General features: G+C 54.5%; 1 protein-coding gene across 2 annotated transcripts in view; it reads right to left on the bottom strand.

Annotated features, from left to right (window-relative positions):
• Positions 1-17,720, bottom strand: part of Ago2 (argonaute RISC catalytic component 2) — a 93,477-nt gene that overhangs the window by 20,755 nt on the left and 55,002 nt on the right. For both annotated transcript variants that reach the window (XM_078016647.1, XM_078016648.1), the window contains 10 exons: positions 15,533-15,714; positions 12,945-13,081; positions 11,910-12,044; positions 11,095-11,182; positions 9,688-9,835; positions 8,931-9,050; positions 8,673-8,795; positions 6,820-6,953; positions 4,865-5,049; positions 3,443-3,602 (listed from right to left, as the gene is read on the bottom strand). In XM_078016647.1, coding sequence (XP_077872773.1) covers positions 3,443-3,602; positions 4,865-5,049; positions 6,820-6,953; positions 8,673-8,795; positions 8,931-9,050; positions 9,688-9,835; positions 11,095-11,182; positions 11,910-12,044; positions 12,945-13,081; positions 15,533-15,714 — 1,412 coding nt within the window. The remainder of the gene's footprint in view (positions 1-3,442; positions 3,603-4,864; positions 5,050-6,819; positions 6,954-8,672; positions 8,796-8,930; positions 9,051-9,687; positions 9,836-11,094; positions 11,183-11,909; positions 12,045-12,944; positions 13,082-15,532; positions 15,715-17,720) is intronic.

The following is a 17,720-nucleotide window of genomic DNA, read 5'->3' as shown; positions in this document are numbered from 1 at the left end:
CTGATGGAGAAAATATCATGAGAGTGTAGAGACCTGTGTCACATCTTCGGCTGCATCCTGCCCTACAGCTAGAGACTGAGCTGGGTGTAAGAAAGGTTCTGTTCCACCTGCGGTGGGTCTTAATCTGCCCTCTTCCAAACTGCATCAACTGCTTAGTCTCAGGACTACCCTTTGGTGCCAGAAGGATGAGTGAGTACCGCCACAGAGAGAACTGAAGAACAGACACTCCTAGGCAGGGAGTGACAGCCAGGAGAATCTGTCCCAGCCACCAGGGGGTGTGGAAGGTAAGGATGTGCTCCCCACCTAGCGCTGGCTCAGGACCTCCCACTTGCTCCTGGGCAGGTCTGCAGTCTCTGACCATACTCCTCAGCAGGCTGGCAGAAGGGATCCCGCCAGGGATGCTGGCCATTGGGACCTGCTCCCATCTCACTTTGGGTATCCCTTGCTCAGCTCCAGGGAGAGCCCTTAAGCCCAGCATGGCTGTGCATGCCCACCCCTGCACTTCCTCAGGATGCAGAAGGAGCTTCATATACATATGGCCCGTGCCAGCTGCCTCAGCAGGTGGGCAGGGTCCCTCCAATCCCCACTGTAGTTCAAGCTGCACCTGGGGCACTGGCTGGCTGGGTGGGGGTTCCTGGCAGACCTCAGGCCGATGTCTGCTGCCCCATTAAGGCCAGGCAATTCACAGGCACCTGCTTCCCGCAGTGCCACATCACTACTGCTGCCAGGTACGGAGGCAGACGGCATGAAGAAAGCACACCCCACACTGTGAACTCTGGGGAGGCCCCCAAATGGCATCAGTCCCACTGACCAGGCTATAGAACCAGCCAGCACCCCTTGTGGCCTCACTATGCTCTGTCACACCACAGGCCTTGACACTCACTGTCAGGGCGCTCAGAGTGCAGGGCCAGCCTGTGACAGCCTCATTCACACATGCAAATCACACGGAACAAGCAAAACCACACCTGTCCCAGAAACCTCGCCTGCCTTGCAGCCAGCTCCCTGAATCTACTGACCTGTGACTGCCTCCCCGACGCCTGATGACCACCTTCCCACTGCCTGGCAGTCAGGTTCCTCAGCAAGGTCTCCAGGGACTGTCACCTCAGCTGACCCAACAGACCTTCCTGTATCCAGAAATGCACTCAGGCCTCATCAAGCACGGCTCACTGCGGCCTTGCGACCCAGGACACACTTTCCCAGGCATCCAGAGACCTGGCCACCTTTCCTCCCGGGCCTCACTGCTGTCTCCACTGCTGCCCCCAGGGCTGCGACACCGGCCCTCCCAGCACTCAGAAGCTCCCTCAAGGGGTCTCCTCCAGCCTCCTGGCTTTGAACACCATCCAGGATTCCGGGATCTCATGGCCTCTGGGGATCAGACGCCTGCTTCCCACAGGCCACATCACAGGGGCTCTGCAGAGGCCTGAGCAGGAGGCCGGAGCGGCAAGCCTGGGCCCTCAGCTGTGAGCATGCGCTTGCCCTCTCGGGGACAAGGCCGAGGGCTCTGAAGCCGTCCTTGCTCTTCCCTAAACACACCCCTGCCTGCCAGTTCCAGGGTTCTCTCTTCAAAGCCACCCAGAGTCAGGGTGTTCCCTCTCCACACCTGCCTCCAGCCTGGCCCAGGCCAGTGGCCCCTCTATGCGGAGCCACAGGCAACCCTCCAGAACACAGGTCAGGTGTGCCCTCGTAGCTGCAGCTTACCTCACGGGCCCACCACTCTTGTAGCCTTTCAGCGAAACAACTACCATCGCTCCCTCGGCTCCCATGTCAGGGCTCTGGAGGCCACGTCCTCTGCCAGACGCTCATCTGAGCTCATCCCCTGCCACCGTGATGCAGCTCACGGGCACACCAGGTGTGACGTCCTCATAGCCATCACCCCTCCATTAAAGGGGTACAGATGAGGTCCCGGGGCTCTCTGTTTATGGCCTAAACTCCTTGCACACAACAACCTCAGAGCCTGCTGGCTAACGGAACTACCCTTGGGGTTGCCAACTGCCCCTTGATGAGTCCTCACTCGTTCCCAGGAACTCGTGGGAGTGGAATGGCTCTCGCTCAGAGCCGAGAGCAAATTCAGGCAGAGGCCAGGTTCCTGTGCACCAACCTCCTCCCGCAGCTGCGGGCGTAACTCGGCAGTGCTTACAGTGTTGTGTCCCTGGCCACCACAGCAGCAGTGCAGGGCATGCCGTCAGGAGAGCGGATTCTTGGGCCCGAAACCTGACCTGCCGAGCCAGACGCTGACCGACCAGACCCAGAGTGTCTCATGTGGGTGCTCTGGTGTGGCCCCAGAGTCGTGTTTTGGAGATGTGGTCCCCAGTGCAAGGCTGCTGAGAGGTGTGGCCTAGTAGAAGATGGTTAGGTCGCTGGGGCGTCACCTGGGAAGGGACTAATGCCCATCTTGCTGGGATGAGTTAGTTACCATGAGAGACTTGTTACAAACTTCTTCCACCATGTGACCCCTCTCCATGCACGTGAGCATTTCCAACATGAAACCATCCACCAGGAAACCTCGGCAGAAGCCAGGGTTGGCACCTCACTCTTGGACCTCTACTGTACCTTTAAATAAACCTCTTTTCCTTCTAAACTTCGAAGCCTCAGGTATTTCCTTCTAACAACACAAAATGGAAGGAGACACTAACCTAACCCCAGGGCAGGCTGGAGGTTACACCTGGGCAGTGCTGATCAATGTCTGCCTCCACTTTTCACCATCATCTCTTTGACACTAGGACAGTCAGGTTCATTGAACTATTTCCCTGTCTTCACCATTTTTCTGTCATTCCTATACTAAGACAAGGCCCTGGGATTGAATGATAAGATCTCAACATCTGTCATCATAACTACCCCTTTCTTCTGTGCTCGAGGCCCTGGTTTCTGAGGAGGGGCACATGGTAAACTTGGTTCTGCAATTTAATACCCAGGGCAACAAGCCAGCCCCAGGGGGCACTCAAGGAAGGCACAGCTGCATCACACCCGCCCCAGCTCAGGGACATGCAGGCAGCTGATGCTCAGCCACACTTCCTGGGCTGGCCTGGGATCCAGCAACAGTGATTCCTGTGTGGCACTGTTCAGACAGAAGTGCTCCAATCACAGCATCAAGTGCCATCCTTCCCTGGTAGGGAGCCTCTGGTGGAACTCTCGTGCAGACTCCAGAACACCCCGCTGCTCCAGGGTCCTGCAGGTGAACAGGGCACCCCTCTCCCAGCCATTCCAAGTGTGCCCCTGCTGAGCCTCACTCACCTGCACAGATCCTAGCACAGGGAGGGGTGCCCACTCTGGCCCTGCACTTGCCCCCTGCATATTCCCCTGGTCCTGGAGAGATTGTGCATAGTCAGTCCCCATGTCCTCAGCACTGTCCAGGACAGCCCTCACCCAGGCACCTCTGCACACCATGCCCTGTCCACTGAAAACCATCCACGCACCCAGCACACAGGCAGAAGGGCTGGCTCACCTGCCCTGGGGCAGCAGGATGTTGTTGACGCCTCCCAGCTTGACATTGATCTTCAGGCAGAGGTTGGACAGGGTCTGTGGTGTGGTTCTCTGCACGTTTTTCATCTGCACGCACTGTGTGGCCATCCCAAGCACTGTGTCGCCCACGCGCTTGACCTCAGCTGTGAGACACAACGGTGCACACATCACAGATTCCACCAGTGCCCCTTCCTCTGTTGGCCTGAGGGCAGCAGCTGTCTCTAGCTCTCCAGCCCTTCAGCCCCGACCTGAACTGCGCTGGTGCAGTGTCCAACCACAGCACTCCTCTGGACATTTTTGGTCATGAGTAACTGCGGTCACCTATGTGACAGGATCTCTGGCAGGTGGAGGGGCCGAGGTTCTGGCCAAGTGCTCTTCACCACTGCCGTGCACCTGTGCCAGGCTCACCCTCATTGGGAATGTGAAGCTGCATGGGCATATCTCATCCTTCCAGTCTGTGAACCAAGAGCACTTAAATGAGTTACCCAGGGCCAAGGGCAGGAAGACGAGGCACTGCTCAGCAGGACGACATCTTCTTATGGCACAGGCTTGAGTGCTTAGATATAAAAACACTCACACCTGGGAACCCTTGGCAAACGCAGATCTGACATCAGAGCTCTCCAGGCCCACAGGCCTCCACCCTGGACGCTTCCTAGCAGGTGCTCCTGTGGCAGCTCTGAGGAAAGAGGACGCTCAGGGCAGCACCACAGCTTTCTTATTACTGCTTTTCAGGAAGTTGAACTTGGAGGGGAGAAGCGTGGCTTTCACTTGTCTGTAACTGGACTCCGACCAGACAGGGAGCCTTGCTGGGGACACCCACCAAGCCCCAGTGCTTCCCGGGGCCCTTCTGGGTTCCGCCCTGCTGCCAGAGGCTCTCCCCAGGCTGTCCGCCTGCTCTCCTGCTTCTGTCCGCATGCCCTGGCTTCTGGACGCAAGGCTGTATCTGACTTCTTTGTATTCTCCAGCAGCTGGGGCACCACAAGGCTCAGGATACCATGGCTAGAAGAATGTGCAACTGTTTTTTGGCATAAAGGACTCTGAAGTGGTTTAGAGGTGACAAAGCTAGGCTCTGGCAGACACAGGAGCTGTTGGAGGATTCCTGGGAGACACTGCAGAGCTAGGGAACCCCACTTCTCTGCCAGCACTCATGTGGCATGCTGTACACACTACCCTCCGGCCCAGTTATCGACTGCCTGGAGGTGCTGGTTCCCTAGTCCTGTGGCCTCAGATGGAGTAATGAGGCTGGCCCTGGCTGCCGGAGTGCAGTGGCCAGGAGCCACCTTCTTCCTCAGAATCACGAATAAACTAGAGGCCAATGCTCCCCAGTGTGGCCAAACACAAGGTTACAACCTACTCCTACAAAGGCCACCATGGCCCCTGAATCCAACAGTCACCAGATACCCACCATAGACTGGGGTCTTGCCAGGCAGGATGACCACCACCAGCTGCAGGCCAGCGTATGTATTCTTCAGGTGCCGGAACATGGGCTCCACACTGTCCGCCCCCTGGGCATATTTGCAGAAGCACGGCTGGCCCTGGATAGGCATTCCAGCATCTCTTGAGATCTTTCGAAGTTGCTCTGTGAAGGACCTGGGGAAGAAGGTCCATTTCATTAAAACACACAGCTAGTGGCAAAAGAATTTATACCAACCAGAGGTCCTGAATAAAGAGCACAAGGTTCATGAAGCCAAAAGTACATTTACAGAGGTCAGAGTTAAGTTTTTAAATTAAGTCTCAGACAGGGCCAGAATTCAAAGCAGTGTGTGCTGAAACATCAGCCCATGAAAGAGCTGACATGCAACCATCCAGGGGGCTACCAGAAAGGGACGACGGAGGCAGGGCCGGGACCAAGCAGGGACTCCAACTTGTACTCATGTCGCCTCTCAGGCCGACACTCCCAGGGTGCAGAGGTGCCCTTTCACAGGACGGTGCCAAGCTGCTGCTGCTCCGCTGTAGGCCAGGGCAGTCCCTGTGTCAGGTGAGAGCTTGGTTTCCCCACCGGAATGAAGGCACAGAGAGTACAGAAGACGACCTGTGCGCCGTCATCCTAGATTCGCCCACTATTCCTGGGGACACGGGCTGGACTTGACACAACCATAACAGGAAAGAGAACCACCCACAGCCACAGCCAACGGGCCTGGAAGCTCAGCTGGTGGGACAAGGATCTACTGCTTCTCTGTGGAGCTCAGGGATGAACCCTGCGTCGTTTTCTACCATCAGGCAGAGGACAGTGTGCTCCAGCACAGCGTGTCAGTGTCCAGTTCCCCACACGTCCTGCCTCTGCACTATTATCTACATGTGACCATGCCTTAGCACCACGGAGCTCCAGGTGAAAGCCAGAGGAAGGGATGGAGGACCATGGACAGGTGGCACCCAGGCTCTCACCTGTCCCCAGAGTCCTCCGTGATTCCAGCCCATTCTGCCAGCAGTGCAGCCTCCGGGAGATGATGGACTCTGGCCCTGGCTGGTTTGGTCAAGTTGTCAGCTATACTCATGGGCTTTGGGATTTCCCCCTTCTACCCCCCCCCAGATGGGGAGAAGGACAACCGCACGAACCACAAAACTGTGTTTCCTGACAGCCGGTCAGGACTGGTCCCTCCCAGTGCTCCTCTGCTGAGTGGTCCTGCACAGCACACAGCAAACGACCTCACGCTCTTGCTCTCTCTCCCCTCTTGAGCAGGGAGGAAGAAGACACTCCCAGCCTTGCCACCTCCTTATTTTACCATCAGCTCCGTCTTGTTTTCTCAGTTTATAGATGTATCAAATTAAAGTATTTTTTAAAAATTTGGTTCATGGATCCAACTTCCTCTGTTGTTTCTAATTTATTAATTTACTTATTTTGTTTTGTGAGAAAGGCACTTGCTAGGTTGCCCAGGCTGATTTCGAGGCTCAGTCCTGAGCAGCTGGACTACAGGTATTGCCACTACACCAGGCTTGATCTTGAGCCAATCACCAGCCCATTTTAATATTTTTTTGAGACAGGTCTTGCTAAGTTGCCAAGGCTGGCCTCAAACTTGCAGTGCTCCTGCCTTAGTCTCCCAGGTTATAGGGATTATAGGTACGTCACTGTGCCTGCTGTCTACATTTTAAACTCTCTCGGCAGGTATTGTCTGTAATCTGTACTACCTGCTCGTGCCCATGTTCACAGTGGTCCTGTGGGTAAGATGCACACCAAGAGGGCTGCAGCTCCTGATCTGGCTGCCCCACCATGTGTTCTGATAGGGAAAGGCTGACAAGCCCTGACATGGGGACCCTAGTAGACACCCTGCCGCCCGATCAGAGTTGATCTTTCAAGAAGTCACTTGATTACCACCCCCCACCCCAGAACCACTGCCAGGCATGTCTGGTTTTCAAGCTTACTTAAGATGGACTTCCGTGCACTGGCGCTGGGGGGCGAAGCAGGCAATGGCCCACACCTTGATCTCGATGCCTGTGTGGAACTGCTTGTTCCTCATATCCCAGACACCCTGGACAGGGGTGGCAATTGCTTTGTTCTGCAAGCATCAAGAAGTGTAGAGTGAGAAACAATGGCGAACACATTCCCCTGATCAAGAATGACTTGAGGGCAAAAACTTAACCTGTCTATTGTCTCCTGTCTCTCCCGGTGCCACAGGCAACCTGCACCTATCTGCAGAATGGGTGGACCACAGATGGCGGGTGTTTGGGGAGGAGCTGGATAACTGACAGGTGGACGTGTGGCAGGTGGAGGGGAGACGGAGGCAGGGTGGGGTGTGCATGGAGAGTTGTAGGAAGAATGGATGGGTGTGGGGTGTATGGAAGCTAACCCTGGAGATCAGGAAGGGCCCCAATCTCCATCCAGCCTCCTAAACAGCCTGGTGGGACACAGTGTCTTGAGAGGACACAGCAAGGCTTCCTGCTATATGGAATGTGCCCCTGATGTCACCTCCTCTGCTATCAATGAGGATGCCAGAGAGGCAAACAAGTCTAAGGTCTGGGCTTGAAGTCTTCATTCCACCACCTGGCCGGCCCTGGGACCACCCTGGAGCCACCTGGAGGGAGACAGGTGCTGTTTATACAGTGTCCAGGCCCACAGCAGGAGGCCTGCTCAGAAGTCCTTTCAGGACAGGGAGCATCCTGTGGCCCGTGTTCAGCAGTGGAATACCACACAACCGTCACCAAGAATCAGAATCTCGTCTCATAACACAGATGACCTGTGAGCCCTCTGTGAGCTGTGAGAGTAAACAGGACAGTGACAAGAGGCAGGGCACAGAGTGTACTTGATATGAACAAAAAGGCATGAAAAAATATATAATAACCCCTGGGTGGTTTTACAAATGAGAAAGATGACATCATGGTTTTCCTGGAGGGCAACTCTGGATTCACATCCTAGCCTGCACCAGCAGCAAAAATAAAGTCCCATTACAGATCTCAAAGACTACAGCTTGAAGTTTTAGTACGTAAAAAGGGAACAAAGACAGGTAGACTCCTCCCCCAAGATCCGTCGACGTGGACTAGGTACCTCTGGATGCTCAGGCCCAAAGGCCTAGGCATTGCTCCCAGGGTCATCACCCGGTCTCTGTCCAGAGGGCCCTGACCAGAGAGTGCTCCAGGTTGTGCACCCCAGAGGAAATGAGGAGACTCTTCTTATGAGCCCTACCATGCTCAGTGGTCAAGATATCTTGGCACACACACAGTCACTACAGACACACACACAACAACAAAAAATCCAGGTTAAACTTGCAAAAACTAAGTGCATGGCGCCCAGGCCTATAAGTCTAGCAACTTGAGGGGCTGAAAGAAGAGGTCCACAGGTTAGAGGCCGGCTTGGGCAACTTAGTGAGCCTGTCTCAAAATAAAATTAAAAAGAAAAGGGCTGCAGGTGTGGCTCAGTGCTAGTGTAATGCCTGGCATATAAAAGGCCCTGGGTTCACTCCCTAGTAACAGGAAAAAAGAAAAAAAGACACACACTCACACTCACACACACACACCAAACACCTAAGGTGCCATGCTTGCCACCAAATACCCGTGAAGCAAAAGCTAAAGAGGAGGAAACAGGATAAGCCTCTAGAGAAGAGTTCAGAACCAGAGAGCACTGACGACAGGAGGAACGACACGGGATTCTGAGGCATCACGGACTATTCTGCAACCTTCCCCAAGGCCCCAGGGAAGTCAAGTCCTTGTCAGGTCTTTCCTCCTCAGAGACCGCTGCTCCACAGCACCAGCAGACCTGTCCCTGGCCCCTGCGCACCTACCCGGCCTCCGTAGAGGATGGAGGGTGGCTGTAGGACCCGCCCCGTCACATCAGTCATCTCGTCTTTCACCATGATTCCAAACTCACGGACATATGGGTCTGTGTTGAAACTTGCACTTCGCATCTTGAAAAGGGAAAGGAGAGAAAGCCTGGAGTCAGACAGGCCTCTGTTCTTTCCAGTGGCCACATCTGTCTAATGCACAGGAGGTCTCCGAGCCTTGGTGCCCACCCCAGGTCCAGCCTCAGGACACATGCTCACCAATTTGCTGATCTCTTCTTGCCTATCGGGCGCTGACCGGGCAGTCGCTCTGATCATAGTTGAGGTCTGATTGTCGGTTAGTTTTTTTATACATCTCTGTCCTGCTACTATGTTACAGACCTACAGAAGGGATGAGGAAAGGAGTCAGCACCTATGCCGTGTGCAGCCAGGAAGCAAAGGGGGCCTCAGCAGTGGAGGACAAGCACCCACACTGGAAGAGAGGTGCTGCAGGCCTTCTGGCTCACCACAGCACCCACGCTGAGGAAACCCAGCACGGCACCACGGGCACACCATGGGCACATGATGGCACCGACTCCAGCCTCGAGAGTCCCCAGGCCATCTCAAATCCTCAGCAGTACCAACGTGAAGTGTGTGAATGTGAAACCAGCTGCCCAAGGCCCTGTGCCATCTGAAGACTGACGTGCAAGGATGAGTTAACGTGGCTTGTGGCGCAGTGTGGATCTTTCCCCAAGGAAAGCAGTTCCCAAGCAGCCTTACTCTGGATGGAAAGGGAACACCTGGCTCGGGCATAGAGCCCTGACTTACTTCCTGCTGGGCACAGGCCCTAGACCTCATTCACCCACACACCAATCCCACTAGAGCTGCTGGTCCAGTCCCCGTAAAGGGAAACCAAGGTTTGGCAACACCCGATAACTCGCCCAGGGTACCATACACAAGACGGTGACCAAGCTGGGACCGTGTTGTTCCTGAGATGGCCAGGCCTGGCCCAGTGCACTCTCTCCTCCAAGCCACTTGCCTCCAAGGGAAGGTAGGTGTGTTTCTGCTCCTGTCCGACTTGTAAACACGGGAGGTGGGGGTAGCGCAGAACCAGCTTGTGCCTGTCCTTGAAGTACTGGGCCACTGTGCATTCCACCGTCTGCCCACTCTCCTGCTGTAGGGGGAACCTGAAGGCAAAGAGGCGGCTCAGACAAGAATATCCTGGGATCCCTGGAGCAACTGCTGGAGTCCGCAGGTGCCCACCCAGGGCTGTGTCACTGTGCTTGCTTTGCTGGGATGATGTGTGGGAAGAAATGCTCAAGGATTTCTGGGAGTAGAAGCCAAGCCCTATCTCCTAGTTGACCTCAACTATTCCAGAGCCCACAATTCTCATTCTGTCTCCACCGGAGGAAAATAAAGAATACCCCTACACAAAGACACAACAGTCAGAAGTTAACCATATGTATACAGGGAAAAAAATAATTCATGATAAACAAAGACAAATCTAGAAACCAAGGCCTGTGTGCTTCCCAAAAGACCACAGTGACTCTGAGAGTCACTCCTGTGTTCAGGTCCCAGCAAGCCCCACTGTTCACGTGTGCACTGCCCTATGTGTGGCTGAGGCAGGAGGAGATGCAGGGGACCAGGATGGGAGAGCCAGCTGATGTTCTCCACATTGGGGAGGACAGCCCCACCAGGGGACAAGGCCACATGGCACAGCCTTTCTGTGCTGACGCCTCTGCTCCATCTAGCATGCCCAGGCAATCTGCAGCCTCTGCCCAGACATAGACGGCATTAGGCCCAAACCCGGCTGAGCTCCCCCTACTACTCCATGTCAGTACCCCCAGTGCTGTGCCACAGGCTAGGGGTTACCATACAAGACGACAAGACAAGGCCTCACTGGGCTCAGTAGACCCCAGATAGGCACAGGGTCCAAACCCATCATCCCCCTGACACACAAACACATACTCAGGGCTGGGAATGTAGCTCAGTGGTGGAGTGCTTGCTTAGCACATGTGAGGCACTGAGTTTGATCCTCAACACCACATAAAAACAAACAAATAAATAAAGGTACTGTGTCCATCTACAACTAAAAACAAAGGCAAAAACACCACCTATGTGGCAGGCACAGCTGTGGACACTGAAGCACGTGGTCCACGTGAGGAGACAGCAGAAGACACACGCCAGGCAGCCAGATGGGGCAGTCTAGGCCTGGTGGCCCCGAGGGTGAGGACCGTGTCCACAGCCGCCCACTGTTCCCAGCCCCACTTCTTCTCCCTGCCCACCACTACCCTTCACAGGTGGAACTCTACTGTTTGAGTCTATTTTATCAGGTGAACTCTGGGACCTGAACAGCCATATGAAGTAGGGTACTGTCACGCAAAAGCAAAACAAACGACCCCCAGGAGGACCAAGGCCCCGGAATTTGAAGGGGTAGCCATCTTACGTTTGGTGGCTGGCAGGCCGCCTGGTCACGTTGCAGACGCGGTACTTCCTCTTCATCTGCCCACAGTGCGTTATCTCCACCTTTAGACCTGGGGGACCAGCACAGACAGTGTGAGCGTGCAGGCTGAACTCCCCTTCAGAGTCGGTTTTCACAGGGACTGTGTCCGCAGACCCAGACACGGGGGTTCCAAATCTGCTGCAGGATTCCCCGAGGAGGGGAACACAGGCTACCACAGAGGTGGAGTCCACTTCCCTGCAGGGAAACTTGACGCTGAGGACACAGCATCTCCGTCCCTGGGGTGCAGGCTCCTCTGCCCCCCATGGGGCCACCATATGACATCAGCAATGCTGACAGCCCTTTGATGGCAGGTGCAGCCAGCACTGCCACTGATGGGCAGGGGGCCCCAAGAAAATCCTGGAATCCTGGACCCACACCTCCTAGAGCGGATGCCAGGCTGAGAAGGCACCGTCAATGTGAGGGCCAGAAGGCATCCTGCGGTCTGGAGAGGACAGCCCAGGTGCGGCCATGCTGGCACTCTGAGGGAGTTTCCAGTCCTCCATCCGCGACTCAGACAGCACTGACCCATCAGCTGTCCCTCCCCACCCCATCCCACAAAGACAGCTGCATTTATCTAGAAAATGACCATTCTGGCTGTGGAATGGATTCCGGCCATCGCCACCAGGAGAGCTGACGGCTACCTTCTCCTGCCACTTCCACCTCCCTCCACATGCAAAGAAATAAGAACTCAGAGGCCAGCGGGCCAGGAAGGGCTGCCCAGCCCTGTACCCTGGAGGTGGGGGTGGGTTGCTCATTACCTTTAATTTCTTTGGTAAACTTTACCCTTTGGGAATCTGTCAGAGGTTTTTGTTGTTCTTCAATACTTTTAAAATCCAAAACTTCACAAACGAACTCAATTACTGGCTGTGCCTTGTAAAACGCTGTGGCCGACACTGTGGGCAGGAAAGGAGAGCTGAGGCTCGTCTGTGCCCCTGCAGGTGGGTCCTGGCAACCAGAGGCTTCTGCAGGCCAGCCCGCCACCCAGGGTCCCCACCGGAGAGGGGGCGGGACCAAGACCCAGGGATTGGCTGAGCCTCAGTGAAGAAGTCAGTGACAATAAAAACTAGTTCTTAAAAAATAAAGCCTGACAATCATGACAGCTGGGGTTTTCTAGATACCTCTGAAGCAGACACTTCTAGAAGTATTGGTCCCTTTATATAATCATCCTTTAATAAATGTGTATCTGAGCAAGATAGCATCTTGGGGCCTTTCTAGAGCTTTCCATAGTAGCTAACTCTCACACGAGAATTCTTTTTTCTGAACTTCACTCTTGTCTTGTTAGCAGAGAACAGATGGAGGCCCAACACTGAGGAGCAACCATCCTCAGGAAGGCACAGCCACGCCCACGCATGGCTGGTGCGCAGACGGTGCTCTTTTGTGAGTCTACAAAGACAGGGGCAACTTGGGAAAGCTGTGGCTATGACTTGGGAAAGACCTGCTAAGGGTGGCCAGACACGGCTGGCCCCGACTGTACTCGAACCTTGCAGCAACTTGCAAGCCTGAGATACGAGGGTGAGAAGTCAGGCATGCAGTGCCAACCCTACGCCTGGTGACCTCAGTAACACCAAGGGCCATGGCAGAGGCAGCTCCTCGGGCCACCTCAGCCTCCCAGGGCTACGATGTCTCTGAGAACCACTCCTGACCTACACACAGGTGACACAAGCCAGGTGTCAAGATACCATAAGATTGCCATAAGCCATTTTTGGAGCTGGCCACAAGAGTGCTCCCCAAGGTCTTGGCTCCTCCACATGTTCCCCAACCCACCCACAGTTAGGGCCCAGGGCTTTGCTTACCATCTATATTCAGCATCATTTTCCAAAGAGAAGGTCGGACGGATTGATGGAAGCCAAACCACACTTCTCGGCCCCCACCAAGAGGATTGGAGCAGCCCTCAGAGGCAGTGAAAAAAGAGCGACCCACGGGGGTGTACCTGCAACCACAGAGGCCTCGCCTGATGAGAGCACAGCCCAGCAGGGGCAGGCCGACCGCACCCGCCCTCCTTCCACGTCAGCCAGCAGGCAGACACACTCCAATCATTCTGTTTTGTTCTTCTGTAAGGTTGCTTTTACCATACTGTACTCCAGGCTGTGTTCACAGCCGACTGAGGGACACTGTGCGGGCAACAGCCCTGGGGACTTGTGGCCTTGCAGTAGGGACAGCATGAGATGTTTAACCTATTACACAGCATGGAGACCCAGGGGACCACTCTCCTCAGTGCTGGTGCCAGATGGCCTGAGACCCTGGGGGCCACATGGCTGGAACTAGAGGGTGCTCTTTTGTGAGTCTACAAAGACAGAGGCAACTTGGGAAGGTTCTGGCTGTGGCTCAGAGCCTCAAGGTACATTCAGAGTCCCGGCATTGCCTGGTATTTCCCCGCCCACCTCAAGGCCATCACACTTACTGCTCATCTTAAGAATAGCAGCTATGCATGTCAACTCTAGAACAGGGCTGTATCAAATACATGGGGCAGACAGACGGATGTGAGCATTTTCCAAGTGCCAACAACTACCAGGCTGAGGCAGCTGGACTGGCCAGCCCCAGGCCTTGGGGAGACGTTGCTTCGAACGGTGTGGTTGCTGAGGATGCCACAGAGATGCACAACCCAGCATTTATTTCCCATTTTGCTCAGCCGTTTACTGAGTGCTTCCCAGGCACCAGGCACCCAGGGGCAGGGCTGAAGCTTATGCACAGGGGACAGTAAGGTCAGCACAGGGAGATCCACATGCCTGGGGTTACAACTGTCTGGAGTGCTGGCCCAAGCCAGGACCACCTGGATACATTCTCCAGAGCAACCTTGCCTACGGGCTGCCTGGGGTGTGCCACCACGCATGACCCGAAGGAGGATGCGCGGTCCAGCAGAGATGCATGTGGGTCACAGTCTTAAAGATCACGTGGTCCTTTTCATTTTCCACCTAAGATGTGTTAAATCTGCCACTATTCCTATTGTTTTTTCCAAAATGAAAATAACCATTTCTTCCTGCTATAAAATCAATGTAAATCACCCAAAAGACTTCAGAAACAAGATCACTACAGTCATTCCTGCCACTCAATGAAAGATACAGACAACATTTCAACAACTACCCTTCTGGATGTTTCCTTCTACACACACACACTGCCTCTCCCCCATCCACAGCACCAAGAACCGTACTGAGAGAAGCGTTATCAGTCCAGACAGTGGCAGATTATATGCCAAGGCCCCAGCAGTGTCAGCTGGTCCTGGGTATGGTCACCTCCACAGGCCTCTCCATGGATGGAAGGGACCTTCCACTCCCTCCTCAGTTGAGAGTGTGCTCAGCCCCGGGGGCACTTGGAGTGGAGCTGGTTCAGTTTGAGGTTTCTGCTCTTCTTTTTTTTAAATATATATATAGTATATATGTAGTTGGACACACTACATTTATTTATTTATTTTTACGTCCGTGCTGAGGATCAAACCCAGGGCCCCACACGCACAGGCAAGCGCTCTACGGCTGAGCCACAACCCAACCTCCAGTTTTTGCTTTTCACAGAGCCATTCATATAGCTGCTGAGGTCCCACTATGTGCCAAATGTGTGTGTGTGTGTGTGTGTGTGTGTGTGTGTGTGTGTGTGTGTGTGTGGCGGGGCTGGGGGAGGCGGGCACGGCACTGGTGTGCAGACCCAGGTCTGGATGTAGGGAGACGGCCTCACTCCTCTAAGCTGGTCCCACAGAAATTAGCACAACCCTCTGCCCAGCAACTGGGCAAATGAGGACTCATTAAAATGTTCACCTGCCCTTATTCCCAGCAACAATAAGTGCAGCAACTTGTGGTAAAAAGCTAATCCCACAGAATGAAACAAGAAGTCTGGGGGCTGCAGCTGGGTCTGGTGGCTTATGTCTGTAATCCCTCCTCAGGAGGCTATGCCAGGAGGATTACAAGTTCAAGGCCAGCCAAGGGAACTTAGTGAGGTCCTATCTCAATAAATAAAAAGGCCTGGGGATGTGGCTCAATGGTAGAGTACCTAGGTTCAATCCCCAGACACCCCCGCCCCCCAAAAAAGTCTGAGGCCTCTATTCTGCTGTCCACAGTCATGAAAAGCTGTGGAGAAGGTTTCTGTGGGGTAGACCTGCTGCTCAATAACATACTGTGACTCCAGGGGAGACAAGCACAGGAGCACCACAGGATCCTCCAGGGGGGTCTGTGGAAATGTATCCACGCATGTGGCATACAGAGACAGGGAGGTGACCTTGAGGTGACCTTGTTGTGCTTGGCTGAGAATGCAGGTGATTCATTGTAACATGGGATGCTTTCCACGCCAGCACTGTCTACTGCCTTCACACAGAACACCCGCCAACTCTCGGAGCCTCCGAGCACCCTGGGATGAGAAACCGACGCCTCAGCCCTGGTTCCCCTGGCACCCTTACCTCATGGATGGCAGATGCCTCATGACCACATCCAGGGCCTGGATCGTCTCAAAAGGGACACTGGGCAGACGCCCTGAAAGTGCGTCATGCAAGGCCTGCAGGCTCACACAGGACACCCACTTGATGGACACCTTGAAGATTCGATCTTTGCCTTCTCCGGGCAGTGTGACCTCCAGCTCCACCTGCAGAAGGTCAGAAGCACAGTCATTCCCTCCTGAAAAGGAGGATAGCTGGCAGTGGGCAGGCACAGACACTCCCTGAAGCTGTTTACCCATCCTCTGGCCACACATGGCTACTGAGCACGTCAAGTGTGATCAGGAAACTGAATTTCTAGCCGAGTTGCCTTGTAGTGAAAGCCTGTCTACACAGCTGCTTGTGGCAAGTGGCGCACATAAAGAACAACGGTCCAAGACTCGCACTTGGGTTGGTGCTTAGCAAAAAAAGCCACTCTTCCCTCAGGGAGGGCCTCTAGATCACCCTTCACGCACCTGCCTTGCTACACAAGAGGACAGGCCTGACATCACCTGCTCGCTTGGCCCCACCACTTAAAACCTGCGGCTTGAGTGCCACCAGGCCATCAGCATGTCCTGACTGTGGTACACACAAAGCCCCCAGGGAGTCACTTAGGGTAGAGGCGGGCTACAGTAGCTTCACGCTGCTGATGACACTTCCCAACACCTCTGGAGTCATCACTGACATTTATGGACTACCTACATTTTATCCTCAAATGCCAGAAATCCCAGCAAGGGAGACAAGGCTCGCCTTCTTTTAAACACACTCAGACTTTACAAACAGCCCGGGGCCACAGCAACATGCACGGGCAGGGATGGAATTGGAACCAGGCTGGTTTGCACTGAGGCCTTTCCACTCAGCATGTGATGCCTGGGCTACGAGGACCTCAGGCACCCTCAGGCATGTGACTCAGATGCATGGACCCAGCCACAGGCCCACCTCATGCCCTGTACCTGCTGCCTCTGCCCCATGTGCTTGTAGCACCCTTCCCAACTCAGGTACCCTGCATATCCTGTTCAGCCTCGGAGTCCTGGTTGAGTGTGATCCGACTGTCCTGGGCATTCGCTCACTCACAGGCCAAACACACTCTGCTCCCAGCTGCTCATCAGCCTCCTCTACACAGCCTTCCCTCCTGTCCCACCTGCCACTCCTTGCTTGAGCCTCCCAAGGGCAAAGATCAAAACCCACTGCTGCTCTGCACATGCTTTATATTCGAGCCTTGGCCTCCAGCTGTGCCCTCACACCTGGCCACACCTGGGGCTCCACTGCACCTGAGACTCCAAACTGGAAAGTGCCCGAAGTCCATCTGCTGGGGGAGGGGGCTGTGGAAAGTTTTAAGGCTGGTGGTCTTCAAACTCTAACTCTGGGGAAAGGAAGAACCACCAAGGGCACTGCACCTGATTCCCTGCAGACTTCAAAACCAGACTAAGCAAAACAATGAGAGGGGCACGTTCACTAGAAGTCAGGGTGGACCAGCCCGAGTCACCGCGACAGGGAGGGTACGTGAGAGGGCACTGGGGGCTAAGTGTGGATGGTGGGTACGTGGGTTTATTTCCACTTTTGGTAAAAGCTGCAGTCAGTCATCTGATGCAGCACTGATAATGCAGTAGGCGTCTTCTCCCGTTACAGCCACGGCCTTGAGATCCAGAGCGGCTGAGTGAGCTTCTGGGACCACAGGGGCAGGAAGCAGAAGGGTTGTCCCTACCTTGTGGAGCTGTGATGGGACCGGGCTGCCATGCAGGACTGGCAGAGACCTGCATGAGGCTCCACCACAGAGGTGACTGGAGCAGAGTGCCCGTGGGAATGGAAACCAGCATGCAGGTCTCTCAGTGGCACGCCCACCTCCACAGTGGGGACTTTGAACCTGCTCACCTCTACCACACACATCTCCACAGATGTGAAGAATACGCAAAGAAGTGGTACCTATCAGATGCTTATTAATGTCATTCTTAAAAATGCCTCTAGAATCAAAACTGAGGACCCTATACTTTCAAAGTATAGGGTATAGAGCACCCCTAGGTGCTCTACCACTGAGCTACACCCCCAGCCCTTCTTATTTTTATTTGAAAACAGAGTCTTGTTAGGCTGCTGAGGATGACCTTGAATTTGCAATCCCCTTGCCTCAGTCTCGTGTCACTGGTATTACTGGCGTGAGCTACTGCAACTAGCTATACTT

The sequence above is a fragment of the Ictidomys tridecemlineatus genome, chromosome 7 (genome assembly GCF_052094955.1).
Source record: "Ictidomys tridecemlineatus isolate mIctTri1 chromosome 7, mIctTri1.hap1, whole genome shotgun sequence".
NCBI lineage: Eukaryota > Metazoa > Chordata > Mammalia > Rodentia > Sciuridae > Ictidomys > Ictidomys tridecemlineatus.
This window is presented reverse-complemented; position numbering and strand designations above follow the sequence as displayed.